At 51.9% G+C, this 27,881-nt stretch overlaps 2 protein-coding genes and 1 long non-coding RNA gene across 7 annotated transcripts in view; 2 read left to right on the top strand and 1 right to left on the bottom strand.

Annotated features, from left to right (window-relative positions):
* Positions 1 to 12,602, top strand: part of PLXNB1 (plexin B1) — an 82,079-nt gene extending 69,477 nt beyond the window's left edge. For 2 of the 4 annotated variants that reach the window (XM_040592225.1, XM_040592224.1), the window contains 13 exons: positions 86 to 303; positions 502 to 680; positions 1,418 to 1,484; positions 2,065 to 2,211; positions 2,703 to 2,880; positions 3,744 to 3,847; positions 4,506 to 4,590; positions 5,328 to 5,494; positions 6,498 to 6,658; positions 6,908 to 7,055; positions 7,766 to 7,830; positions 7,921 to 7,996; positions 8,388 to 12,602. In XM_040592225.1, the coding sequence (XP_040448159.1) occupies positions 86 to 303; positions 502 to 680; positions 1,418 to 1,484; positions 2,065 to 2,211; positions 2,703 to 2,880; positions 3,744 to 3,847; positions 4,506 to 4,590; positions 5,328 to 5,494; positions 6,498 to 6,658; positions 6,908 to 7,055; positions 7,766 to 7,830; positions 7,921 to 7,996; positions 8,388 to 8,672 (1,880 nt within the window). In that variant the 3' untranslated portion in view covers positions 8,673 to 12,602. The remainder of the gene's footprint in view (positions 1 to 85; positions 304 to 501; positions 681 to 1,417; positions 1,485 to 2,064; positions 2,212 to 2,702; positions 2,881 to 3,743; positions 3,848 to 4,505; positions 4,591 to 5,327; positions 5,495 to 6,497; positions 6,659 to 6,907; positions 7,056 to 7,765; positions 7,831 to 7,920; positions 7,997 to 8,387) is intronic. The other 2 variants (XM_040592226.1, XM_040592227.1) reach the window with 2 other exon arrangements.
* Positions 12,603 to 17,038: 4,436 nt separating this feature from the next.
* On the top strand, positions 17,039 to 27,305 carry LOC121087588 (SRSF protein kinase 3-like). Its single transcript, XM_040592800.1, has 11 exons — positions 17,039 to 17,170; positions 17,348 to 17,456; positions 17,934 to 18,021; positions 20,338 to 20,425; positions 20,662 to 20,768; positions 22,880 to 23,042; positions 24,244 to 24,329; positions 24,955 to 25,062; positions 25,505 to 25,574; positions 25,661 to 25,753; positions 27,118 to 27,305. The coding sequence occupies exons 1-11, from the start codon at positions 17,125 to 17,127 to the stop codon at positions 27,303 to 27,305; spliced, it is 1,146 nt and encodes a 381-aa protein (XP_040448734.1). The 5' UTR covers positions 17,039 to 17,124.
* LOC121087589 lies at positions 23,429 to 27,125 on the bottom strand. Of its 2 annotated transcripts, XR_005827662.1 has the most exons (4): positions 25,935 to 27,125; positions 24,994 to 25,152; positions 24,198 to 24,554; positions 23,429 to 24,083 (listed from the first exon to the last, which is right to left on the bottom strand). It is a non-coding gene; the product is annotated as an uncharacterized LOC121087589 (long non-coding RNA). The 2 variants fall into 2 exon arrangements; XR_005827663.1 differs by lacking the exon at positions 24,994 to 25,152.
* Positions 27,306 to 27,881: the final 576 nt, after the last annotated feature.

Genomic DNA, 27,881 nt, shown 5'->3' with positions numbered 1-27,881 from the left:
GCCCTAGCTCCTGCATCACCTCGTGCTCTGCACCGTCAGTTGTGTGATCATGTACTCAACCTCATGGGTGTTTCCTTTCCCTCAGACCTGATGACTGAGATGATGGACCTCACAAGTGACCTTGTGGGCACAGGAATCCCCTTCTTGGACTACAAGTCCTATGCAGAACGCATTTTCTTCCCGGGCCACCGTGAGTCACCGCTGCAAAGGGACCTGGACATCCCTGAGTGCCGGCGGCAAACTGTGGAACAGGGATTGGTCCAGCTCTCCAACCTGCTCAACAGCAAGCTCTTCCTCACCAAGGTAACTTAGGTTCCTCTCCCTGCCTGCAGCCTGCTGTGGGGTCAGGGCCATGTCACTGGCAGCTGGTGGCAGGAATTGGGCAGTGTCTGTTAAAGTTCACTCCTGAATAAGTCACTGCGGCGCCACTACTTCCGAGGGCCAGTAGCTGTGACTTGTTTTCAGCAGATTCACACACTGGCTTATCTCTCTCCCCACCAGTTCATCCACACTCTGGAAATCCAGCGCACTTTCTCTCCGAGAGATCGGGCTTACGTGGCATCGTTGCTCACTGTGTCACTGCATGGGAAGCTGGAGTACTTCACCGACATCCTCAAAACGCTCCTGAATGACCTTGTGGAGCAGTATGTGGCCAAGAACCCCAAGCTGATGCTGCGGAGGTGAGCCAGCTATGGTCCCACTGCTAGCTGCCTGAGGGGACAGAGCCTTTCTGCCCAGCTGGCAGGCTCTGAAGTTCCTGTGAGTAGGATAGCATCATGGCATGGGCTGCAATTTTAAGACCAGTGTGTGTCCAGACAACATGCATCAAATGGGAGGAAGCAGTAACGACAGCCCTCTCTCCAGTCCCCAGCTGGTAGGGAATATAGCAGGAAAGGTGTGAAAAGGGTAGGAAGCTGGAGTTGCCTACCTCAAATTCCTCTTCTTTTGAAGCTGCTGTGCATTAACTCTCTCCTTGTGTTCAGGTGCTACTGCTCTGCCAAGTCTGCTAATCATGCTTTGCTGTTTAGCTTCCAAACATGGCACAACTGCGAGCCCAGAGACCTCTAAACTGAAATATCTCCTGCGTTTGGATTCCCATTAGCCTCCTATCTGGTCCATCCTCCTGGTCTGAACAAACTCCCTTGTTTGAGGCCTGCCAGAGGCTTTCCTCTGTCCCCTGCTTGCTTGTCTCTCCATTTCTGTAATTTGGTGCCTCCTTCAGGCTGAAAGGTGCCTCACATAAGTAGTACCAAAAGCATTAACCTCACTGGTCTCTAAAGTCCTTTTTTCATTTCCCTCTGCTTTGAGCCTGTATCATCATTTAGTGTGCTTTCTTCTCAAGGGGAGTGACCTTTACCTCCAGATCCCTCCCTACTCTGCACTGTATTCCTGTGACCAGCCTCATGCTCTCTTTCAGGACGGAAACTGTGGTGGAGAAGCTGTTAACCAACTGGATGTCCATCTGCCTGTACGCATTTGTGAGGGTGAGCTCTTTGTCCCTTTGTGATATGGAGAGGCCAAACAAGGGGAAACAGCCACAGCTTTGCTCTGTGTCTCGCTCCTAGGTGAAATAGTGCCAGTCATCCTGTATTTCAGGGTGAGGAATGAGAACCGGGCTGTTCACTGGGAACAGGGATGCTTAAATCAGCATTCATACCACTCATTGTTTCCAGGATGTCTTGCCGGATCATGGAGGGTTCGGTGTAGCTCCTTTTTCTTGAGACATGCTGGCCGTAGGCTGGTCTGTGAGTGGGGAGGACAGATTCTGATCCAATTCCTTTCCTGCGGGGGGGGTGGCAAGGATAGTCTCCCAGATCAGTGACGTGGAGGCAGAGCAGTGCCTTGATCTTGTGCATCCACATGGTAGTTGGCCCATGCGCTTTCCCCATGCCTGGAAAAGGAGCCGTCAGCAGGGGCTCTGTCTCTGCCTGCTGTGGCTCAGCTGCTGTATCCTCGGTCCTGCTTCTCCGTTTGCGTGTGTGTCCCTGTTTCCAAGCTGTTGGGCTCAGCTGGGAGGAGCGAGCTGAATTTCCCTCAGGTGAAACTCTTTCCTTCCTGTGCCAGGATTCTGTTGGGGAGCCCCTTTACATGCTGTTTCGAGGAATCAAGCACCAGGTGGACAAAGGGCCGGTCGACTGGGTGACAGGGAAAGCCAAATATACCCTGAATGACAACCGCCTTTTGAGAGAGGACCTGGAGTACCGTACTCTGGTAAGAACCACGGGGTTTGTTCCCTCTGGGTGCGACAGGGCTGAATGTCTCTGCTCCCATTATTGAGGCAGGAGTGCAGCATCCTGCCACTGTCTCCTGGGAGCCAGGTTTATCCCAGCAGCACAGCTCCACAGATGAGCAAGAGCTCTGCTAAATCAGGCACTTTTGCCCTAGGCTGATAGGAACCTTCCCACAGTATGTGCTACAGTATACACCTGGTGTATGTGCTGTGCTATGTGTCTAGAAGAAATAAGGGGATGAAATTACTGATGGCACGTTTAAACCCCTCCCCAACACCTTTGAACTGGCTTCTAGCTCTTGACAAAAGACTGAGAACTGGGTGTTTAACATCTGTGTTGTTTTCTTTTCTGAAACTCTTCCAGTGAAAGGACTAGCTGTTAACTTGCCTTAATGCTGACCATCAAAGGTGGAAATGTGTCAGATGTAATCTTATCAGCTGAGTAGCTGTGACCTTTTCTTTTCTTCCCCAGACTTTAAATGCTTTGACCCAAGCAGGAGTTGCTGCAGGAGGGGCAGAGGACTCCCAAGGGATTTCTGCAAAAGTGCTAGACTGTGACACCATAACACAGGTGAAGGAGAAAATCCTAGATCAGATCTATAAAGGGACACCGTACTGTCACCGACCAGACCCAGACACCCTGGACCTCGGTGAGCAGAACTCCTTGGTGCCAAAACGCAGTGAGGAAGTGGAAGAGTGGTCGTTGCAATCTGTGCACAGCACCTTGGCAGGCACGATGCTTGTCGTGCTCTGCTGAGCATGCAGAGTCACTGACCAAAGATCTTGCGCTCTGGCTGGACGCAACAGGGCACGATGCAGGAAGGAGGTTTAAAGCAAGAGGCAGGGGTGGGAAAGAAGCAGTTGGGTCCAGCCCCTTCCATTTCATGGTGTTCTTTGCCAGACTTAGACCATGGCAATGGCTGGGGCAAGGGGACTGCAGGGGAAAAAAAGCATGAAGAATGTGTAGGAGGGGAGGAAATTTGAGTGTGGTACAGAGATGCTATAGCCATAGAGTGGCTCTTCCTGCCAGTGAAGTCAAAGGCAGCATCTCAATAATGTATGTCAGGGAAGATTTTGCCCACAGTGTTTAATAAAGGTAGGACTTACGTTGTGAAGGAAACCACTCAGTTTTCCATCTCCTTCCTTCTTTGGCTGCTGCTGAATAGCGGCGAAATTTATAGATGAGCAGGTACTGGGGGAATAGTAACTAACGAGGACTGTAGGTGCGTATTTGTGGTTTGAATCACAATGTGATGAATCTGTAGGAACTTGACAAGTGGAAACTGGGAGGCCATGAGGCTGCCTGTCGCTGTGCTCAGACTGCCCTGTGACTGCAGGACTCGGCATTGTTACAGGCACCTGCTCAGGTTATGCTGTCCATGAAGTAGCATGGGTAAACGTTGATGAGGATCAGTGGGTGTTTAACAAGGTCAACCAGGTTGAAGCACAGCAGATGTCAAAGATGCCTCAAATTAACAGTTTATCTTTGTTTTCTGTGTTTTAATGGTTGTAGAGTGGAGATCAGGGCTGGCAGGTCATTTGATACTGTCCGATGAGGATGTGACATCTGTCGTTCAAGGAACTTGGAAACGCCTGAACACTCTTCAGCATTACAAGGTCAGAGCTCAGTCCACCATTGCCTTGTCTCTCCTCTGTCTTCTACACACCAGTACGCTCTGCTCCTGGTGAATTGCTGTCAAAAGGTTGGAGCTTTCTTGCAGCAGCATATTCAAGTTACGTCAGTGCTGTGGCCTGGACTCCAACTTCAACAAGCCTGGCCCCATCCTTTACCTGTACCTGAGATGTGGGCAGGTGTAGGGCTTGGAGGGAGACGTACAAGTTCACATCTGGTGGCTGTTGCAATGAAGGCAATGCTGCTGGATCTGAGGATGTTCCCATCCAAATCAGTTAGTAGATGGTGGCGCCGTGATCTGCAAAGTAGCTTCTAGGAATGGAAAGAAGGGGTTTTAACTACCTCACGCCGACGTGTCATATCTTGCACCAATATGTCATACCTTGCTGCAGTGTGTTCTAGATGTGAATGACCTCAGTCCCTGAATATTATCTTCATCATACTTTGCACATCAGGTTTTTTAATTGTTACAAACAAGATTCTCCCACCATTAGGAAAGACAGTGACGGTGCCCTAAAATCCTTATCTCTGTCCCTGTTTCTATTAATGATATAGTCTGGTTTGGTCTACAGGAACTTGCCTGTTGTGCTGAGGAGAAACATGCCATTTGTTTTGAATGTTGATTTTTTTGCTTATGTGCAGGTGCCTGATGGAGCAACAGTAGCGCTGGTCCCACGCCTGACCAAGCACATCCATAGGGAGAATCAGGATTACATCCCAGGAGAGAGTAAGTTTGATGTCCTGTTCTTGTAGAATGATATTACAGCACTTGCCAGTTAGTGGCACAAGTTTCTTGCCATAGCCCCAGCTTTGTGCTGTTCTAGAAGGCTAATATATGATTTGGACCCCGGTAGGATTGTCAGGGAACTGCAGGTTTGGGCAGGTGAGATGAGAGAAAGGGTAGAGTATAAGAGCAGAGGAAAGCCAGGCTGGGCATGAAAATGCAGATAAGCACAATTCTCTAGTTCTGACTCTCTAGGACCGAGTGCAGTCTGCCACTTGTAGGAATCTTAATATCCTCAGGTGCTGAGCATGGCCCGAGGGGGCGATGGGACACAGCGCCAGGCAGTTACCTTATTGTCTGACACAGCAAACGGCTCCACGGATGATCCTGTGGCATGAGGGACAATAGCCACAGGCTGCAGCTTAACAGGGTCAAATTGGTTGTGGAAAAGAACTTCTTCAGCAAAATGGTGGCGCAGCCCCGGAGCAGATCGCTGGGGTGGTGGGGGATCTCTGTTTGGGGAAGTTTCCAAGATCTTGAAGGTTTTGAGTGGACAAAGGCAACGTGCTGTAGCGTGGGCAACAGTTGTACTCTGTGCAGAAAGCTGGATAGAGGTCTCCAGAGGTTCCTTCCCATTTGTGTTTCTGTCATACTGTGAAATCTCGCTTCCTTGGGGCTCACCTGGCCAAGCTCCGCTGTGAGAGAACTGACACTCATTTCTAAACAATCGCTTGTTTTAGAAACGCCGATGCTGGAGGATGCAGATGAAGGTGGGATCAAACTTTGGCACCTGGTAAAACCAACAGAAGAGCCAGAACTTCCCAAGCATAGGCGTGGGAGCTTAAGAGATCGGGAGCGAGCCAAGGCAATCCCGGAGATCTACCTGACACGTCTGCTCTCAATGAAGGTGAGAAGAAGCACAGATTATGTTGTGCTTGGGACCTTACCTTCCTTCATATCCCCCAGCAGATTGCAGGGATGCATATGAAGATGAAGAGCCCCTTTGCCTGGATTGATGCATGTGCTGGTTGTTTCCCCTCTGGCACTGCAGTGCCAAAACTTCTTCTCCTACTAATGGGTTAAGTTTTGCAGAGCCTCTAGGAGAATGAGAAATAGTTTTATCCTTGTGTCCACCCCGTGCTTGTCTTCGTGTCCCACAGAAAAAAGCTTCGCAGCGGTGTCCATGGGCTGCCGTGTCTTCTCCCCTTTCACCCCACCCAGGGCCAAGAAGATAGAACTGATCTATTACCTGCTGCAGCAAGATGATGTAATAGTACACACCAGTCATGCACAGATTCGGCTGCAGTCATAAATCACGCATAGCACCTGCTCACATTCTCCTTTTTGCTTTATTCCAGTATCATTGTTAAAAAATAGACAAAGGAACTTGTCGCTCTGCTCAGTTCTCAAGAAGGAATCAGTTTTTGGCATCCAGGTTCCCCAGCAGTGCTCTGCTTGCATTAGTACTGTTCCTCAAGAGACAGCCCAGGCGCTTTGCCAGGCAGTGCCTGTGTTCTTCCCACATCTACTGAACTTCCTTTTGCTGCTGAACAAACCCCTTCGCCTTGTTCCTCTGCATCTGAATCCCACTGCTGGCAGCCAGCAGTCCTCCTCTGCTAGGCACTCTCTGCGGTTCAGTGCCATTCCATCACATTGCAAGCTCTCTCCCCTGCAGCAATCCCCTTTACCTGCAGCGGTTCTGAGTACATCTGACTCTCCTCTGCATTTTGCTTTGTGAGTTTCTCCCTGGCCTCTGTCCCAGAAACTGCTGGCACCTTTCTCCTTTGCTGCTGTTCCCTGCAGTGGAGGAGAGGTAGCTTTGGACCGGTGAGGGGAGGTTGCTGAGCAGAAGAGGGTAACCTGTCATCTGCGTGAGGCCTGGGCTGACTGTTCTGCTTGGTTCTCTGCAGGGCACTCTGCAGAAGTTCGTGGATGACCTGTTCCAGGTGATCCTCAGTACCAACCGCCCTGTCCCTCTGGCAGTCAAATACTTCTTTGACCTGTTGGATGAGCAGGCGATACACTATGGGATCGCAGACCCTGAGACCATCCATATCTGGAAGACAAACAGGTACGGTGTTCCCGTGGACCCCAGAGGAGGCACTGCTAAGCTGTCTAGAGCTGATCACCGGCAAAGCGATAGCACCTTCCTCTGCTGAGGAGGAGCAAAACAGGAGTGGAGTACAAGGCAGCAAAGCCTGGTGTGAAAAGCTGGTTTTGCTGGGAGGGCAAGCTGAGAGGTGGAGTAACGTGCACCATATCTCAACGCCATAGCTGCTACCTTTGCTGATACTCTCTTGCGCTTCCGTCTTCTCTGCAGCCTACCCCTGCGGTTCTGGATCAACATCATCAAGAATCCCCAGTTTGTTTTTGATGTGCAGACATCAGATAACGTAGATGCTGTGCTCCTGGTCATCGCGCAGACCTTCATGGACTCCTGTACGATAGCTGACCATAAGTTAGGGCGGGTAAGTACAGAGGGAGAGGGGAGCATGGTTGGCACGGATGGTTGAGCAGCGCTGCCGCAGGGAGGCAATAAGGTGTATGTAGCACCACTGGGACAGCAGACGTGGCCCGTCCTTGTTCCCATGTGCCACTGGAGCACAGGAGAGTGATGGGGACTCCTGGGAAGAGAGGAGAGAGGAGCTGATTTTGTTTAGCATATAGAAGTTGTTGCATGCTCTTTATTTACAGCTTACAGCTACGTGACAGAGTGTAAACACTAGCTGGCTGTGGCAGGCAGTGTAAGTCACAGGATGCATCTTGGGAGATTCGGGTTGCCCATTAGGAAAACCTACCACCACTACTAGCCCCGTGCCGAGGGTGGAACAGCCCTGTGCAGGTCACCAGAGACAGGATGGGTGGATCTCTGGAGGATTTGGGGAATCGGCTATGCAAAGTTATAAGCCAATGTGATCTCATACTGGTGATCACCCAGCTCCAAGTGGAAGGCTGGACTAGGGATCCCAAGAGGTCCCTTCAGCAACACACCTCGTGGCTCCTCAGACTGCGTTACTAGAAGGGGAGCCTGGTGTCTGAAGTGTCCCTCCATGCGAGGACAAAATTCCCAATCCTGAGTGAAAGACAGAAAATAGCGGTGATGATGTTACCTGCTAAGGTTAGTCCACAGCATGATGAAGGAGCTTTTTGTAATCAGTTCTGGTTTTGGATGTTCAAGGATTCTCCGATCAATAAGCTGCTTTATGCCCGGGACATCCCTCGCTACAAGCAGATGGTGGAAAGGTAAGCAATGAATGTGAGGAGTCATAGTTTAAGCAGTAACAAGGAGGGTAGGAGGAACATCACGCTAACTGCCTGTGTACCGTGGTGTAGGTATTATGCGGACATTCGTCAGACCATCTCTGCCAGTGACCAGGAGATGAACTCTGCCCTGGCTGAGCTATCACGGGTAAGTAAAAAAAAAAAAATTATTTCAGAAGTCACCTTGGCCCCTCACCTGTGCATCTAAGAGAAAGTTAGTAATGCAAAGATGAGATATTCCAGCTGAGTGTGCACTTTGGCTCAAACACGCTGACCGTTCCCAGTGCTGCTCTGCTTTGTGGCACAACAAGGAGGGCGAGGGTCTGCCCAGCTAGCACTGAAAAGTGTAGTCAATGTTTCAGGGCAAGGATTGTGTGACTTTATTTATTTATTATATCCCCCGCCCCCAACCCTGCTAGGAACTAACTGGTTGCTTTGTGCAACAGGCACATTTCCTAATGAGTTGAGAGGATGCAGAATTTAGAAGAACAATTGTTAGGTGTCTCACAGTTTTGTCTAACTCCCTCTCTTATGTTCAGAATTACTCAGGTGACCTCAATTCCCTGGTGGCTCTACATGAATTGTACAAATACATCAATAAGTACTATGACCAGGTGAGTGTGTTCATACCTGCTAGAAACACATGCCCTTCTCCTTTTACCATCCAATCAATAAACCTCCAAGAATTAGTAATTAAGAGCAGCCAGACTATTACAACGCTGTGTATTGTTTCATTGGCATGTGTAACTTCCATGTCATATGTTTGCTTTATCCTTATCAGAGGGAGGGAGGAAGTCACAAAAAAGCATTTATCTCTAACTTGAAGGTTGTTGGGATTTTGTGTACACTTTTTTCTTTTTTTTGTTTTTTTTGACGCTGATATCCAAATACTCAGAAATGAAATGCAGTTCAGATTCATTTACTAAAGAGATTATTTTCAGGTGAGAAGTTTAGCATTCATTCTGCGCTACAGAGCTTGTAAGTTATTAGGATGAATCTAGAATACTTACTTGGTGGTTAATTTGAGATGAATTACTGCATAGCCGCTCTAGTCTTGAGCGTGCTGGATTCCAGCCTGGGGCTCTCCCCCATGCGTGGAGTTGAGCTGGCTGGCAGTGTTGTGTGCAGGAGAAAGGCTGCCAGTGAGCTCTGTCTCGTTGTAGATCATTACTGCCTTGGAAGAAGACCCAACGGCACAGAAGATGCAGCTCGGATATAGACTACAACAGATTGCAGCAGCTGTGGAGAATAAAGTCACGGATTTGTGACAGGTGCAGACAGACTGCTCTCCCCTGGCTGAACAGGGACAGTGCTCGTCCTAGCTATACACAGGGTGTCCTGCTGCCATTGGAACCAGACTTTCCAAGGAACCCGCGGGTGACATGAACAGGGATGTCCGAGGCAGTACAAAGTACAAGCGTCCTTGCATCTCAGAGAATATTTTTTTACAGTTTTTTTCTTTTTAAAAGCAAAACAAAACAAAAAAACCCAAACTTTGGTTTTCCTCTAGCAGACTGTCAGGGGGACCACACAGCTCCTTCCTACAGATGTTACGTGAATGTGCCAAGTTTCCAAACGATGCTGTTGAAGAGCCAGGTGACAGCACCAAGCACCGTGTTTGTGGAGTCTTTGGCCTTGCACAGATGCCCTGGCCAACGCTGGGAGTCCCCCTGCAGCTGCTCACTTCAGCAGGGACATGGGAAACTTTCCCCACACTGACAGCTGTGCCAACTTCTGTCCCCGGCTAGTGAGCACTCCTGCAGTATCCCACCTGAGAAACTTCCTTGCAGCAATGTCCCCACTGGTTCTGGATGTTGGATGTAGAAAGGAGAGTGTCTGATGGTGAAAGTCTCTTGCTCCCCAGTGTTCTAGTCTCTGAGAGCTTGTGCGCGACACCTGCTTGGATGTAACGTGCTCACCAGCATGCGCGCTTGCCCAGGGGCCTACTGGAAATGGACAGCACCCCCTCACCTTTTCCCTCAGGACAAATTCAGCATGTGAGAGTCACTGCCTGGCTCGTCTCAGTCGCCGCTGACCCAGCTCAGGATCCATCTTCCTGGTTCCTTGTGGTCAGGAGTTGCCCTGCTCTTTGAAAAAGCACAACTGCCTTGTGCCACTTCCCCTTCCTCCGGTGTCTAGCTGTTCTGCTGCTCTGAACTGGACTTGTAAATACCCTCAGAAAGTTAATGTATTTAAATGCTAAAGGAGAATGTTTTAATTTTGTGGCTTTGAGACAAAGCTTTTCTTGGAGAAGTATCTCTGTGCACTTCTACTGACAAATGTCTGTCAGCACTGGAGCAAAGTTTTCTCCACTGCTTTGTCTGCAGGGATAACTCGTAGATGTCTCCGTTGTTGTAACAACAGTTTGCTTTTCCCCGCAGCTCACTTCAGGGCTTAGCTGTGTGCTCTTCCATTAGGCTTGCTTACACCCTACTCAGTTTCATTTCCCAGACTCTCCTCTTGTGGCACATAGAAGGGTTATTTGGTGAGCTGTGAACTCAAGGAAGCCGTGAAGCACAAGTGCGCTGTTCTCCAGGAGCGTCAGATGTGCTGCAAATGGGTGATTCGTGTGAGGACGGAGAGGCTGGAGTGGGCACAAGCACAGTTAGCTGCCAGCTGTCACTAGGCAGGTCCTCGCTGCTCCCTCCTCAGCTCCTGGGCTTTGTGAACAGAGCGCTCTGTCCTTCTGGGAGCAAATTCCTATTTATAAGGATACCCTACTTGTTCTTACCCCCTGCTGCTAATTCCACGCTGATGTCCTGCGTGCCCGGGACAGGTAGACAGGTCTGACTCCTCTGTCACTTCCCTGAGGATGTGATCACGTGAGCCAGGAGTGACCAGAGCTAAAACAGGGCAGGATCGTGTCCCTGCCTTTCTTTAGATTGCATACAGCAGTAATTCCAGGCCTATCGATTCAGCCCTGTGGCTTTGTGCGAGCCGTGCACAGTTGCTAAACTGTTCTCTGAGCAATGTGACAGTGAGCTAATGCTGGTCTCTCCTCCTACGAAGCCAGCTCTCTCCTGTGACCCTCTCTCAGCAATGTGCCCAGGTACTCTGTGTGCCCAGAGTATGGCCAACATCTCAGTGCCACCCCCTGCTCCTGTCCTGCTGTACAGAGCAGCAGGTGAACTGGCTGGTTGCTGCCGAGGAGAAGATGGGGGACAGTTTGCCTCTCTTCCCCCAGGTGGGCACCAGTTTGAGTCTCGCTCCTGCCTGACCACCCATTTCCACAAAACTTATAGGGGTTTAGCATCTCTGAAGCCTCTGTCTCAACCAAATCTGATTAAATCAGCCCAAAAATAGCTGGGTGGAGGAAATGACTGACAGATGGGGGAAAAAGCAGATACAGTGCAATTAGTAAAGCCCATTCCCTTAGGAACTGCAGGAGGTGATTCCTTGGTCTGAGGCAGGTGCAGTGGCAGAGTAGCGTTGTTCCCTTGTGCATTGATGGATGGAGTTTGTGCCCCAGGCAGAGCAAGGTGTAGTTGTGGCCTCTCCAACTCACTGAGTGCCTGCCAGAAGCCACAGGCTCTCGGCTGGATTTACGGCTCTGCAGACTGTTAATGTCTGTCCCTATTTTTGCAGAATTATCTCTGTACTTTTCTGTAACAGGGTGGCTGGGGGCTTAATTCTGAATCCAGCACCCGTTGGCAAAGGGAGGAGGACTTGGTGGCTCTCCTGGAGTCGTAGTGACAAGAGTCCAGGTGTCTGTGCTGAGAGCGCAGCCTGTGCCCGTGTGGCTGACCGAGGCTGTGGGATAAGTGGGCTCCACGTCCTCTTTGCTTCTCGGTCGTGGTCCTGGGTGCTGGATGTGATCTGCTTTCTCTGAGTGTATCTCTGAAAGTCTGCTGTTATTGGAGCAATAATGAAGACTTCAAAATAGAGCTAAACATAGGTGATTGACTTGTTTAACATCTTCATCTTGTTCTTGCATGGCTGGGCAGGAGGCACTGCCCTGTGCAGGTGCAGTGAGGGTGGAAAGCTGGTAGTGCCCGTCTCTTCCCATCTGTCTGTCCTTGGTGTTCTAGATACCGGCATCCCGCTCCCCTGCGACACACGCTAAAGGCCCCTCGCTGGAATCATCTTGGGTGTTTAGGCATGGCCCCTCCCCTCTCCGTCCATGCCCCTCTCCTGTGGCAAAAATCTGTTACTACAACAGGGTTCTGTTGCATTTAAAAATTTGCACAAAACAGGTTTCATTATGAAAATCCCTGTTGCAGGGAAGACTTATTTATTTATTCCTCACGATCCTTCCAAGTTTCTTCTAGTCTCTGCCTGATTCCGTGACCAGCTTATCAAACACTCTGGAGATGGACGTTCCTTCTTAAGGATGGAGAATCCTCTCTGTATATTCCTGTTTTCTTACAGGTAGAAAGTTCTGTGGGCACTGGCTGAGAGTGCGCTGACCATTCCCCTTCTGCAAGACCACAAGTGCAGCGAGGGGACGTCGCTGCTTTAATCGTATTCGCAGAAAGGGGATGTTCTTGAATAGCAGGCATTAAAATTTATTTAGTACTGTGGTCAGAGGAAGGAACTTGCTTCCACCATGGTCTGGATGAAACGCCGAGAACTGATCAGTATTAAGACAAATATCCGTTAGTGTATCTGAAAGTCTCCTGTTGGCATGACTAAGAGTAGTTGGCATCCCTGTGATGTAGATGTGAGAGCAGTTGCTTTCATCTGTCTGGTGGCAAACTAGACTGTACCTGGAAGCTTTTTTTTGTTTTTGATAGAAATTATAGCTGATTTTTTTTTTTTTAATTAAAATAGAGGGTTCTTGGATGCTACTGCCTCAGTGGAATGCCATTTCTTTTTCAAGGTATGCCCCGGCGGCAGCGAGATGCTGCTTTTTTGGTGCCTTTCTTGTTGGGATGATTCTTTTGGTTTCCAGAACACCCAGTGTGTTTGCTCTGTAATAGTCTTTCTCCCGGTCCTGTCCTGGTGACTCTGCCCTCTCCCAACTTTGTGACTTGGTGTCTCTCTGTCTGTTACGGTATGGCCTGACCTGCATTTATGCCCTGCCACACCTTAAGTTCTGCTCAGAGCACCCGAGGTACTGTCTTTGTCAAATTGGAATTAATAATTAATATAAAAAGCTTGAAAAAAATCTGAATTTTGTTACATAGTGTAATAACTGTTTGTAGATACTGTTCCGAGATGTAGGAATCTATTGGTGATATAAAAGGTTTTGTCTGTAAATAATCAGTTTAGAGTCCAAATGATTTTAATAAAGAGAATTCTTACACAATAATTCAATAAATTTTAATATACAACCTGTGTGTCGTGCTTCTGTTGTGCAGTGCTGCAATTGCCCAGAGTCTATTCCCCGTTTTTTCCCCTCCGAACTGGAAACTCGAGCAGCAGGAGCTGGGAGCTGTGCCAAGAGCAGGGGCCCTTTTCCCTCCTGCCCCCTCCCTAGTCTGTGAGGTACTGGCTGTGTCTCTTTGAGATAACCTTGTGCCACCTTCCACTGGTGCCTTCTACTTGGTGGCACTTCTGCTGCCGGAGCTGGAACACCCTCCCTGCTGGCGGGGGGCTGCGAGGGGGGGCTCTGGTCGCGGGGTTCCACCGGGGGTAAGCGGGGAGGGGGTTCCTTAAGGTGCAGTTTGTGCTGGTCCCTGTTGCTCGCTGTTGGCCACCAGCGTGAGGCAGGAAGCGGGGTTCCCAAATTGGCAAAATAATTCTTACAATCATTGCACGGCTCTTCCCAGACATAAAGCTGGCTCCTGGCCCGTCTGTCCTGTCTTTCCTTTTTGTTTTACTGGCTGAGTTCTGGGTACCGTTGGCTTCTCCCAGCTCCCCGCCCCGGGTGCCGCTGCCCTGGCTCCCGCGGGTCCCGGTGCCCCGGGCGCTGCCGGCGCTGGCTCAGCCCCCGGTGGCGCAGCCGCTGCTCCCCTCCCCCGGTTATTTTTAGTGCGGGGGCGGCAGGTGAGAGGAGGGGGGCACCGGCGAGGGGAGGAGCGCTGCGGGAGCCCCCGGCCTTGCTCCGGGAGCTGCTGCGGGGTTAACCCTTTGCGGCGGGGCTGCGGCTCGGGCTCCGCAGTCGGTGCGGAAACCTGAGCTGCGCCGCAGCGGGGCCCCAGTGCGGGGGCGCCGGGGCGGGGGTGTGTGTTTCATAATAATAATAATAATGTGATTTGTACTGTGTGGCCGTTTGCTCATCAGTGCCGAGTGGGTGCTGGGGTCCCATCTCGGCGGGGAAGGCGCTGCGGCCCCGGCTGCTCTCCGCGGAAGGGCGGCGGGGGCAGGTGGGCGCTGGTCCCCAGCACCGCGCCGCGGTGGTGCTCGGCTGCCTGCAGGCACTGCTGGGGGAGGCTGGCGTGCCTCGGGTTGGGTGGCACGGCACATGGGTGGGCTTGGGGAGCCTGGCCCCTCTCCCAGGCTGGTCCTGCCGACAGGCTGCTGGGAGCGGTGGGAAGTGCCGGGCAGCCCCGTTCTGGGGACGGAGGAGCCAGAGGGGAAGGATTTCTCCGTTTCCATCTCAGTGGACCTGTGAATTTCCCTCTATAAATAGTTGCTGTGGAGACTAGAGCCATAGCAGGCTGACAGACCTGCTGCCAGGGAAGGCAGGGAGAGGCCAGCAGTAAAATGAACCCACCGCAGCTGTTCTAGGTCTCCTGCTCCCCCGAAGCCGAGGTTGTTCCCAGAAGCGGTGCTGTGATCCGATACCCTGCCCCGCTCCTCACCACGTCCATCCAGCAATGCAGAAGAGTTTGGTCTGCTCAAGGACATCCCTCCTGGGCAGCGCAGACTGAAAGGAGAGCAGGACCAGCTGGGATCTGGCTTTAGGGAGCTCCGGAATGAGCCAGATGCCGGAGCGGAGTGCCCTGCCTGTGAGCTGCTGCACGGTAAGTCTGCGCAGGGCCCCCGGGGCTTGGAGACCCTGATGGGGCTGCTTTACACTCTATGGTGCAGTTTACAGGGATGCCGCACTCAGTGAGGGCTTGGCAGGTCTGTGTTTGTGCAGAAGATGAAGGTGTGTTGCTCTGGTGAGCTCTGTGACTCCAGAGGACCTGGCGCTGGTGGCGTGACTGGTGGCAGGCAGCTCCTTGTGCCATTCCGTGCAGGGCAGGTGGAGTTGTCCAGGCTGGAGGCGAAGTTCTGCTCCCTGCCTGTGGCTCCCGCAGACCAGGCAGGACCAGTATGGTTTTGGGCTGAAGTTCCCTGACCTGGCCCATGCCTGCAGCAAGCCAGTAGGTCTGTACAATGTAGCTTTGAATGACAAAAGCAAATTAACAGTTGCTTTTAACGTAAAGACATGAAGTGATGAAGGACTTTAAAGCATTGATTGTCCTTTATCACAAAACTTAGAAAAGTATGTTTCGCTCACCTGTAGCAAGTTGCATAGCAACGCTCCTCATCCTTTGCCAGTGCGTCCATCTAGCTAGGGTGGATGGAGGTAACCTTGCATGCCACTGGGTGGACTTGCCTCGCCTCGGCAGCAGAAGGGACATCAGGGCCCGGTGAGCTGCCCAAAAGCTCCGTCAGCCCTTGTGCTGGGGTGCATTTTACACTGAGTCTGTCTTTGGGACCTACTTTCCCACCAAAAGTCTCCTATTACCGTAACAATCCAACTAGGGAAGGTGCCATTGAACTGCCATCTGCACACACTCTTGAGCTTTCCTTTGGCAGGCAAATGGTGGGCGACATAATAAAATCTTCCAGGCTGTTGCCGGACTCGCGGATCAGCCCCTGCTGTCCTGACAGTGTGAGGGAAGAGGGCGCGGTAGATTCTGGTGGTGCAGGAACTGGTGAGGTTACTGGTACGCTCAGTCTGCGCACAAATAAGGAAAATGTTGATATCACCTGTGTTTCACAGCTGAGATGTTAGTAAAAGAGTGGCTGTACAGACATGCAGCTTCCTGGAGGTTTATGCCTAAAAGAGACTGATTCTGAAGGGTTAGAGGTGTAAAAATGCCATGGCTAGAGATGTAAAAACATATGGAAGCGGAGGGTGAACAGAGCAGTGTTGGCTCTGGCAGTTTGGGTTGTCCCTGCCAGGATTAGTCTCAAGCCCAGTCTGACCCTTAGCTGGAACCGTGCCGGGAGATTGCCGAGTGCCCCAAGGCAGGCTGCATCCCTGGCTGCTGCGTGGGGAGAGGAGCATCAGCAGGTGGAAAGAAACTTCAGGCTTTTTGAGGAAGTTGTGCCTCTGCCTCAGCACCTGGAAGACATTGGTGTCCCAGAACAACTCCCTGTCTATGTGGCTCCCACCGCTACCACCACCTCCATCCCACAGGAACTATTTCTGAAAATCCTCCAGTACAGGCGAGCTCTTAGCTTTAGTGACCTGATTTGAAGGATTTGAAGGTCAGTATTTCTATCCGTGCTAATGGTCTGCTGGGATTATTATCACCTGTCTCAAGTTCTGGCAATGTGTGTTAGCCTGAAGCTTCAGCCGTACAGCAAGTGGCATTGCCAAGTTACGGCAGGCTGGACTGGGAATACCCCAGCTATGGCAGTTTACACCTATATTTCCATTAGCAACACAGGTTCTGGGCTGCAATTTCAGCTGACTGGTGCTGAAGCCAATTCTACACAGGTGCTGCGAGGTGGGGGGACAGCAGTTGCATCAGTCTATCTGCAGTGTCTCAGTGTTTGTGCCTTGGGCTGTCATAGTAACAAACCCCAGGAACAGCCTCCCCCTCCGTCACAGCCTCTTGCTAGGGTATCACAGGACAGTCGGGGATAAACCTGTGCCCCGGCCCTGGAGCTGGGCTGCAGGCAGATCTGCAGTGTTGCAGTGTCTAAATGCAGGTCCTGCTTCATGCCCATCTGGAGCGTGATGCTCCTTCTGCCAGCAAAAGCCCAGAGATGTGCCCTCCTCAGCTGGGACGGGGATGGGGAGTGGGTGCTTTCCTCGTAGGAGAGGATCCCACAGTCCCTGCTAAGCCCCTGCAAATCCACACTGGGCACAGGGAAACCTGAGACACCCACCTGGCCCTGGCTGCACACCGCCAGGATCCCTGCCTGGCCCCAGCCTGCCAGCTTTCCTCTTCTGCACTCTTAAAATAATCCCTGCCCCTGTGAAGTGCCAGAAACATTTGTAACAGCCCGCTCCAGGGGCTGATGAAGAGGATGGGAAGGAAGGGGGTGAAGGGACAGCGGGGGTAGGAAAGGGCATCAGTGTGCACAGCATGCAGCAGAAGTAAGGCTGCCCTGCAGCTCTCCAACTCTCTTTAAAGGAATAAAGTGCTGAAGATCACACTGCCCGTGCCCGACCCGGTTCTCTGCTGCTTTGTGTCCCCGTGCCAGGACCTGCTGCTCTGTTGGGCCATGGAGGAGCAGGTGCAGGAGGAGATGCCAGCAGCCCACTGCACAGGTCAGTCCTCGGGCATGTGGCTCCAGAGCCAAGATCGTGCCACACTCTTTCCAAGCCAGAGGAGGCCACCAGGACCTGTCTGGCCGTTCCTCCAGGAGGATGGCTGTCCTCAGCGGCTCCTTCAGCCTAGGAGCATTTAGAGATGACAGTAATGTCTGTTGGTGATGGTCCCCGCAGGAGGCCACCACCCCGTGCGTGAAGGAGACGTGTTCAACACGCGATACCAGGCTCTGCGCAAGCTGGGCTGCGGCGCCTTTGCCACCGTCTGGCTGTGCCAGGACATGAGGTGAGGGGCTATAAGTGCTTTTCAGGGAGGTGGGAAGGGCTGGCTGGTCTCCTGGGCAGGACCAGCTGCTCTCGCAGAAGCAGCAGAGCACAGCTGCATGCCTTAAGCGTATCGGCGTCCCTCAAGCACAGGGCAAACCTGGCAGCAAGATAGTGGGGTGCAATGAGCAGAGCTGGTCCTCAGAAACCAAAGAACATAAATAAGGTGGCATCAGCCCTCGCTCTGCTTTTGTTCTCATTCAGACCCTGCAGTATGTGTGCTCTGCCTTTTTCTCTCCAGTCTCTTGCTGGTCCCTGGGGCAGCTGTGCTGCCAGATGCCGGCAGCATCACCAGGAGGGACGCCCACGGGCAAGGCTGCTTGCAGGAGGGCAGCACCTCCCTGGGAAGCCCAGGGCTGGGTGGCAAGGAGAAGGGGAGATGCTGCTGGTCAGGGCCACTCTGGCCTGCATTGGTTGGCAGTTGTGATTCATTTCCCAGGAGGAAGAAGCAAGTAGCTGTGAAGGTCCTGAAAAGCAGGGAAGGCTTTGCTGAGGCTGCCAAAGACGAGGTCGCTCTCCTCCGCTGTGTACGTATATTCTGGGGCACTTTTGCTCTGTGGGGATGGCCACTGAGTTCACATCTGAGTACCAGCCTCATCATCCCTTCTCCCTCCAGGTCTCAGCCTGAGGAGCTAGGTGGGGAACAGAAAAAAAACCCAAAAGTTAGGGAATTCATAGAAACTGCCCTGGCTCAGCACTGGCCTCTGAAATGGGCACCTTCTCCTTCCTTCTGTCATACTGAGACATGCTGGCTGTGTCCTACTTGCCCTGTCAGCAATTTCTTTCAGCTGAGACTGAAATCCAGTAAATAGGGGGAACTTGCAGAAAGATGAGGCAGATAATCAACAGAAAAAGTGTTAATGTTCTTAAGCAGGAGATGGGAGTGTGTCTGCTGCATTTGTGTCATTCACAGCTCAGAGGACACTGGTCTATCACAATGCTGATACTGAAGGAAAAGGAAATATCTGGGGGGAAAAAAAAGCAGGATGTAGTGAAAATATAATAAACGTCTGAAGTCAGAAAGCTTCCTCCAGCCTTTGCTAATGGATGTGGTAATTAGGTGCCTGCATCTGGGTCTCAGCTAGCTGCCTTTGAAGATGGCTTGACCTGCTAGTTCTAGAAAGGTCATGGTTACAATTCTTGAAGTTTGCCTAAATGCAAAGTTACATCAGCTTTAGATGAGTAAAAGCCATTACATTTTGCATTTCAAATTACTCTGAGGCCTTTCTCCAACAGGTCTGAGAAAGATTTAGTTCACACCTGTAGATCTGTAGGCCATATCCAAAGGGACATGAGCCAGACCCAGTCAAGCAAGAGGAAGGACCAAGTGGCACTAATTTAATGAAATCAGAGGGCTGCTTTCCTACACATCAGCACGATCCCGCACACAGACCGAGCCTGACCATTGATTTATTACCAATTCTCTCTGAAAGACGCGCCTTCCCATTCAGCAGAATACAGCTGGTCCGCAGGGCTGTTCCCACCAGCACAGGGTGGTCGGTGCCCGCAGAGCTGGCAGGAGAGACGATCTGGTCTGCTGCGCTTCCGTGGCTGCTCACCTCCATTGTGCCAGCACAAACCTCCTGGCACTGGTGCAGGCAGATCTGGCATCTCCACAATGTGCCAAACCAAAATCCCAACAGTTATGGCTGTGAAGAGGGAAAAAAAAAAAAAACCCTATGAACTGCTGTACCAGGATCACTGCTCTGTGAGAGCAAACTCCTGAAACCTCGCCACGCCAGTGTACCGTGCAGCTGCAGGAGCTGGGGGTACCGCAGCACCTGTGCTTGGGCAGACCGGGGGTTCAGCCAGCAGCAGATACCCAGCTGGGGGTAAGGACAAGCTAAGCGCAGGGTGCTGCTCCCATTGAATGCTCCCCTGGCCCACGGCAGTTTCCAGCTGGAGATTTCTTGGGCCAAGGGCGACGTCTGTGTGGGCAGTAATTAGTGGATTTACCTTCAAGAGACCTGCCCTGCTTTCTTGTGAGCCCATGCGGGCTTCATCGCCTGCAGTCCCCTGTGACAAGGACTGCCACCACCTGCCCACTGTGCTGCATGAAGAGCCACCTCCTCTGTTTCGTTTTCGAACTTCCCAAGCACTAGGTTTGATGCCACCTGGTTCTTGTATGAAAGTTCTGCAGTCAGCCCATCCACCGCCAGTCTGTGTCTTACAGATCTCTGTGGTACTTGCCTGTAGCCCACCCTTCCCCAGCCCGAGGGAGCCGGCTCCGCTGGGTTCCTCCAGGCGTGGAAGCGGCTCTACTCCAGTAGGACAGGCAGCCTTGGAGTGACCAAAGACAAAGTCTCTGCCGCTCTGCAGCCCCTTGCCAGAAATTGCTGAAAGGAATGTATGTTTTTTTAAAAAAAAAGGTCCCAGCCTGCTACTCTCAGCTGGGGAGGGACAAGGCCATTCCCACCCTAAGGAGGAGCAGAGGCTGCAGAAGGGCAAAGGAAACGGACAGCCATTGCTGGTGGGAGCAGGGAGCTGTGTGCTTAGGGGAATGCCCTGCCAGCACAACCAGGAGCACTTTCTGGGCCTCCATGGGATAGAATAAGCAGCAAGAAGTGTGCTAGACACTGTTAGCAGGATGGGTTTGAGTTACTCAGACACTGTGAGGGTGATGGTCCCACCTGGTCAAGAGCTAGACAACATGCAGAAACATTCCTTGGTAATAGACTTTGCTTGTGTGTTTGGAGCCTGGTTTCCCTGATGCTGTTTTCATGGGATTTGTCAGGAGGTGCCAACTCCTGGAAGAAAAAGTTTGTAGAACAAGGTAAAATGGGTGCAAGATGTCCTTGTGCATATCCATGTCTCTAATTGCAGCTCTTGGAATCCTCCCTCAGGTGAGCAGTATGAAGAAGAAGGACCAGGCAGGAGAGAACATCGTCTCTTTATTAGATGACTTCAGAATGATCGGAGAGAATGGATTCCATATCCTTCTGCTGAGAGTGCTGCAGCTCTGGGTCAGCAAAGCCTGGGCTGGCCTCCAAGAGCTGCAGGATGGTGCAAAGCTGAGCGCTCTGCTCCCATGGACGAGCAGGGCCAGGGCACGTGGAGGTGGCTGGAGGAGAGAGGTTGGATAAGGAGATATTTGGCTGATCTAGTGAAGGGCAAAAGGCTGGTGGTAGCATCTTCTCTCTGTTAGTGAATCCCTGACTCTTTCCCACATGCTTGCTTGGTGTTTGAGGCGCTGGGTCCCTCCCTGCGATGTCTGATGGGCAACTACACAGCCCAGGGACTGCCTCTGCCTTTTGTGAAAAAATCTTTACAGCAGGTGAGAACTTAGCTGGAACTGGGTGAGGGCACCGAGGGACTCTTGGCATAGTCTTCATCTTGGGGTCATCTGCCATGATCCCCCTGACTACGTCTGCCAAGGAAGGGGTAATACACAGTGGGTGCCCAGGGCACGCACCTTTTTAAGGAAAACAGTAACTATTTCTTTTGGGTCTAAGGAGATAAAACGTTAATTAAAATGCAGTGTGGGAAGTCATCACCTCCCTGTCAATACCGGGGCACTCGCTGTATATTACTGCCCAAGCTTGCCCTGTCGGGTTTGGGAAGGAGCTGGGGCCACCGCCACGAAGAGCCAGCAGCCTGCAGACCTGCACCGGGGATTCGGGCTGGCACTTGTGTCCCCATCGTCTCAGTAATCACTGAATTCTCCAGCAGTTGTGCTGCTCACAGGAGTAGCAGGGGGACAAACAGCCTGCCATAGTTGTGCTTCTTGTGGGCAAACCATGTGTATCTCTGCCCTCCTGCTGCCCCGAGAAGTCCTGTCTGGCGGCAATGCCAGACCTCTGGCATTCGCCTTGGCATCCAGCCGCGGGTAGCAGTGGCAGGTCTGGCAGCTATCTGCACGGTACCACCAAAGGCTGCCCAAGGTCTCCCTCAGCACTGAGGGCTTTCCAGGGCTTTCTAAATTGCAGGTTTGGTTGGCTGGTCCTCCACCCATGTTGAGGTTTTCCTGCACAGGGTCAGCTCTTCCTTCATCCCCTGTAAGGATGTAGTGTGCTGATCAACCAGATCGTGAAAACTGAGTTTCTTATGCATTGGCTGGGAATAGCTAAGGAATGAGAAACCTAAGTCAGCCCCCAGAATAGTTAAAATTACATTTTGCCTTTCATACTGAGGTTTATCAGAGGTCTGCACGCTTGCCAAGATGAAGATTTGCTACCTTGATTCCTATGCCCTTCTAGGGACACTAAGAAAGAAAAGCGCTTCTTCCTTCATCCTGTTCTTTGGAATAACCTCTTCCTCCTCTGAAGAATCTCCACTAACAAAACTGTAGTGGCATTTATCTCTGTGCCCTGTTTCACACCCAAGCTTTTTGCTTAATCCATTCCTTTATCTGCTGTAATTGTAAAATCTCAGAATCTTTTTTCCCCCTTTGGATCAGCACTGGGGCAGTATTTACTTCTGATTCCTTCCAGTTTAGCTATTTAAATCTTTCCCCACGTTTCACAGTTACCATTTAAGGGTGGCATTTCCCTGGGGCTGGTATTCATCCCAGAATAGAATTTGATAATACAGAGAATATTTGCCAGCCTTTTATGACTGACCAGAGTGTTTAAAAAACAGATGTAACTCTCCCAGTAGCCTTTTTGCTGTTACTGATTCCTGATAGTGACTGCTTCTCTCTGGTAGGCGTTGTTTATCTCTCCCCCGTGACAGGGCAGACTCTCCCTGCTCCATTGTAAGCCGTTCTTTCCCTACATGGCTCTCCTGCACTGCCTTGAAGTCCTTTCTACATGCGCTCCCTCCTCCTGTCTGGGTTATGCTACACCTCCTTTCCTTTCCTTGTACGATGGGACGCCCTCCCATGCCATGTCACTCTATAACTGGCCCCCAACTTCCATTCGAATGATAATCAGCAGGAAGGCAGGGTGGTCAATGACATAAAAGCCATACAAACAGAAGTGTTTGTTCAGGAGAAAGCTCAGCTTTGCGATCGCAGTGCCTCCTTGTAGCTCTGTCCTCTTTCCATGTCCTCTTGCCTGTCCACGCTGGTACCTGTGGCTTTTCACGTGTCACCCTCACCTCCCCCAGCCAGCCACCTCCATGCTGGGCTCCCCAGGCCCCCTCTCGCTCAGCGTGCTGGGCACGTGGGGCTCCAGCACCTGCTCCTCCTGCAGCGCTGCGTGATGAAACTCTTTGTGCCAGCTCCCACGGGGCCACCCCAACCGGTGTCACCTCCGGCTTAGCACAGGACACTCGTTATACAGAACCTCTTGTGGGTAATCACCAGTGCCCTCTTTCTTTGATACCCGAACATGCACAGCTTGCACACCCGCTGCGCCCCACCGCTCCGACAGCGCTGGCAGTGCCCAGGCGGGGAGCAGTGGGGACCCTCGCGTTGCCGATGTGACTTGCTGCCTGCTTGCCCAGGTGCTGGCAGGGCTGCACTTCCTGCACAAGTGCTGCCGCATTATCCACGCGGACATCAAACCGGAGAACATCTTGCTGTACGGACATGACAAAAGCCTCCAAAGGCTTCTGCCTGATACACTCGACTGCAGCCAGAGAACAGATTTGAGGCTAAAGGGACCAGGTGAGCACTCCCCGTTTTTTTTAACAAGGGACTTAAGTGTTTATTGCCAGGAGGGAAACACAGGCAGCAGGTACAGATATTTTAGGAAAGGTTTCCATCTCCTGCAATGGCCAGTATAAAACAGGATAGCCAGCTTATGTTGGTGAGAGGCCGCTCTGTTTCTGCTCAATACAAACTTCAGGCTGAGAGGCTACAAGCTGCTCAAGGCACCTACAGAAACGTGCTCTTGCAGGTAGGTTTGTGTGGAGAACAACTACAAGATCATGGGCATATGTTAACAGCTCCACCACGACCTCGGAGCTCATTCTTATGGCTTTAGGTACAGATTAGTTCCTTTGTTTTCAGCCACTGAAAGGTTTACATACAAAATTATTTGATCAGAAAGCTGTACGACACTTCTGCTCTTTATTTCCTGTATTTCTGAGGTTTGTGGGAGACTTGCATGTACTGCTAATCTTCAAGGCCTTTTGAAAAATAATTTATTTGCAGAGAACGGTGTGAATATCAAATAAGACATAGGGCTGGAGAGTTTCTTGAGAGATCAGCTCATCTCTCAGCAATGAGACCCTTTATATTATCCTCACACGATGTTCTCCCATGAGCATTTCTCCCACGATGGTGCTGTTTTGTCTCTCGAACTCTGGGGCAATCAGGGAATGCTAAATTAATGACTGAGTCTTTTGCTTGGAGCAGAAGAGCACAATATTAGGCACAGACTGACAGCTCACTGTAAAGCGGCAGACCAAAAATTACCCTTCTACGGGGTCATATGAAAATGTAACCTTTATGGTGCTTGCCAAGCAGGCTGTGTCCAAGGTCTGTGACAGCCAGGACTGCTGAAGGCTAAGGAGGCATTACAGATGTTTTGTGTCTGACTAGTGCTGGTAGGACGTGCTATCCTCCAGGCCCACAGTAATTTAACCTTGGTGCTAGAGGAACCTTGCAGTAGGACAGGAGTACATGGTCACACCACTCCAAGCTACTGTCCTCCCAAACATCCTCTTAGATTTTGACTGGGTACCAGCTCTTCCTTTGTGTTTCCTAAAAAAAAAGAGGTGGCATTTTATTGGTGATAAAAAGCATTTTAGGACCTTTTAGGCTGAAAAGCTTTAAAGGCAGGCATACGTGCCTTTCCTGTGGTAACTGATGTATTACCTGTTGGTTTGGAAAGACCTGGTTTCTCTCTGTCCTTTCCATCTAGGAGGTGATCTTGGCGATCGATTGGAAGAATCTGATTTAATGAGCATAGAAGTGAAGATTGCAGATCTGGGCAGCGCGTGCTGGACAGTGAGTCTGCCCCGAGTCTCAATTCCATGACGATGCAGGATGCTGTGTGTTTCTTTCCATTCTGCCCTGCGTGTCTGTCCTTTTACAGCTGAATAGCTATTTCAGTGTGCTGAAGAGGTGCCAGTTTTGGGGGGTGTTATATTCAGCAGTCCCGGCTCCGAGCTGGACACCATACTCCTGGAGACGCTGCCAACTTTGGACGTTTCTTCAGCTTGCAGATGGTCCCTACAATTAGAAATTCAAAACAGTGTTCAGTGTGAAATGTTGGGAGATAAATTCACCCTTGTGTCAGTGAGGCTGAGAACGTGCCGGCTGTGCCCTGTGCAGTTTAATGCATGTATTTGGCTCTGCCCTGTGCAGAGTTTAATGCATGTATTTGGCTCTGCCCCGTGCAGAGTTTGATGCATGTATTTGGCTCTGCCCCGTGCAGAGTTTAATGCATGTATTTGGCTCTGCCCCGTGCAGAGTTTAATGCATGTATTTGGCTCTGCCCCGTGCAGAGTTTAATGCGTGTATTTGGCTCTGCCCCCCAGCGTCCTCCTCGCCGTGCAGGAAGCTTGTGAGCACAAGTGTTGTGGTCACTTGTTTATGGACACTAACTGAAGGGAGTTTGTTTCCATTTCAGTACAAGCCTTTTTCCAAGAAGATACAGACTCAGCCATACCGTGCCCTGGAAGTGCTTCTCGGATTAGACTACGGCACTCCCGCGGACATCTGGAGCACAGGCTGCCTGGTAGGACTGGGGACGACGCTGCGCGTGCACAGGGGGTGACGGACAATAACAGGCCAGGGGCAGCACCCACCTATATACAAAACTTCCTTGCTGAAAAGGAAAAAAGGGGCAGTCTGCACTCATTCACTTTGGAGTGAAAGTATGCTGCTGATAAAATTCACTCTTAATTAGTTTAAGCTGTAAGGCAGTTCACACTCCATATATGCTAGCTCATAGGCTTGACTGAGTCAGACACATACTGCTTTTCATCCTGATGGAGCTAAAGGTGCTGTTTCATCATCGTACAGATCAAACCAGTGTGAGTATTTCCGTATTTTAGGACCAGTTTTGTGTAGCAGCAAGGGAAATTGGTACTATCAGTTAATGGGGAAGAAAAGCTCAAGTTAGTGAGTTAGAAAAAAAGTCAGACCGTGAATTAACAATGCTACTTCTCCCTGTCAAGGCATTTGAAATGGCAACTGGGGAGTGTCTCTTTGATCCTCAACCTGGGAAATATTTCTCCAGAGATGATGGTAGGACTCCCATGAATTTTATTCATTTCACTGACAGAAGCATCACAATCTTTGTATCTAGATGTTTTTTCCCTCCCTCTGTCTAGATCATGTTGCTCGTATTATTGAACTCCTGGGAAGAATTCCTCCTCAAATTGCTTTCTCCTGGAACAAGTCAACAAAATTTTTCAGCAGGCCAGGTAAGAACTGGAGTGAGGAAGTTTACTCTAAAAATCACTGTGGATCTCTGACACACTCCTTAATGCACACTGAACAACCCCCCACCCCCTCCAAATCACATTACACAATACAGGCTACAAGCAGGAACAGAACACAAGTGGAGATTTCATGAACAGCAGTAACACTCCCTGCCCTGCCTACCTTTGTAATCCAGGAGCATTCCAGGGATGAATGCAAGATCCTGAAAAATGGTCATAGCAAACACCCAATAAGCAAAACATTTCCATTCATTCTCCTTTGGATTTGGAGAGAATGGAAATACGGACAGGAAACAGCTACATGCCAGGAAGGCCGAAAAGTGCGTAACTGGTGGGATTTCACCCGTTCGCTGGCAGAGAACAATGATGATCTGGAACGGGACACTCATATCCTTCCAACGTGGCTGTTATATTTAGCCTTCTGACCCAACTGTAACGTCTCTTCTGTTTTATTCTCCCCAGTTCCTTTCCCTTTGACTCATTAGGCTTGAAACCCTTGTCTTTGACTTCAAGGCATCACACGACTCCAAACTTCTGCAATTTAGTCTATCATGCTCTTTCTCTGCTTTCACGCGCACCAGCCACGCAGCCTCAGCCTCCCCCCAAGTCACTCCGTGCCACGTGCTAGCCTTACGCTGCAGTTTAACAAGCGCCTCCCAGCACATTCCCATCCTCTTCTTGCACTTATTCCCACTACAGAGCTCAAAAGAAATGAGTCAAAACTAGTTCTTGTTCTACATTCATTCTCTGTGCGAACCAAACTGGCCTGACCACATATGCCTAACCTGAATCGCTGCATGCCACCACACACGGCTAGGGACGAGGATAGCTTCTCGGTCAGCTGTGGCACACTCCTGGGCCCCGCAGAGCTGGTAGACACAAAATACATGAGACGCTAGTGTACTGCTAGGGATGGTAGCTTCTCGGTCAGCAGTGGCATGCTTCTGGGCCCCGCCGAGCTGGCGGGCACAGACCCACGTACCACCAGCGTCCGGTGAGCTCTGGCACCGAAGTGGCCGACGCAGCGCGGGCCGCACGTGGGCAGGCAGAGGGAGCAGCAGCCGCACGGCTGCCCTGGGAACGCCTCGGTCGCTCTTGGCGTGTTGTCGCCCAAGAGCGGCGCTCAGGGATGGGGAGGCTCCAAGCGCTAGCTTGGGAAGATGATTCTGAGAGACACCCGCTGGCCCGGCCCGCACGGGCAGCGCGGACGAAGCAGACCGAGAGGAGGGTGAAGCGAAGGGAGGGCGCCTTCAGGACGCTTTGGGTGACTCTACAAGGCGAGCAGCCGCAGCCTCTCAGGCTCGCGAGTGTAACTAAGGCGCTGTGCTTACGCTGTCTTTGCTTAGGCGCTCTCCTGCGGCTCTCCAGGCTCTCCCCCCGCAGCCTGCACAGCACCCTGGCGGACAGGCACCGCTGGAGGCAACACGAGGTCACCCCCTTCGCCAGCTTCCTCCTGCCCGCGCTGCAGTACGCGCCGCAGCGCCGCGCCACAGCCGCCCAGTGCCTGCAGCACGCCTGGCTCAGCGCGCCCTGACCGGCCCCGCGGCCCCTCGCCCCCCGGGACCCCCCGCCCCCGGCCCGGCCCGGCTGCCACGGCGGGGGGCGGCGGGCGCTGCGCACAAGATGGCGGCGGGGCCGGGCCACCCCTCCGGCGCTGGCGGCTCGTCAGCCTCCGGCTGCGCGGCCTCTCCCCAGCGACCCCGGCAGCGGGCGGTGTCTCCGGCTTTGTCCCGCAGCTGCTCCCGCACCGGGGCTCCATTCGCCTTCCTTAAACGTCCTTTCAGCTCGCGTAGTCCGCCCGCAGCGTTAATTGGAAGCAGCAATTAACGTCCTACGGTCTCGACGTCTGCAGGGCTGCTTAAGCCGGGGAAAGGGCCCTTCCGCGCCTGGCCGTCCTTGCGCTCGCTTCCCGACAGCTGGGGCCCGGCCAGCCCGCCTCCCCCGGGGCGGCCGCGCTCCCCCTGCTCCCAACGAGGACGCGGCACCTGGGCACCGGGCACAGTCCCGCGGCCGGGCAGCCGCACCCGGGGCCACTCCCGACCGGCCCGCCGCCCCTCCTTCCCGCCGCCCCGCGCAGCCGGCCCCACGCCCTCTGTCTGCGGCTCCAGGG

This window comes from Falco naumanni, chromosome 4 (genome assembly GCF_017639655.2).
Source record: "Falco naumanni isolate bFalNau1 chromosome 4, bFalNau1.pat, whole genome shotgun sequence".
NCBI lineage: Eukaryota > Metazoa > Chordata > Aves > Falconiformes > Falconidae > Falco > Falco naumanni.
This window is presented reverse-complemented; position numbering and strand designations above follow the sequence as displayed.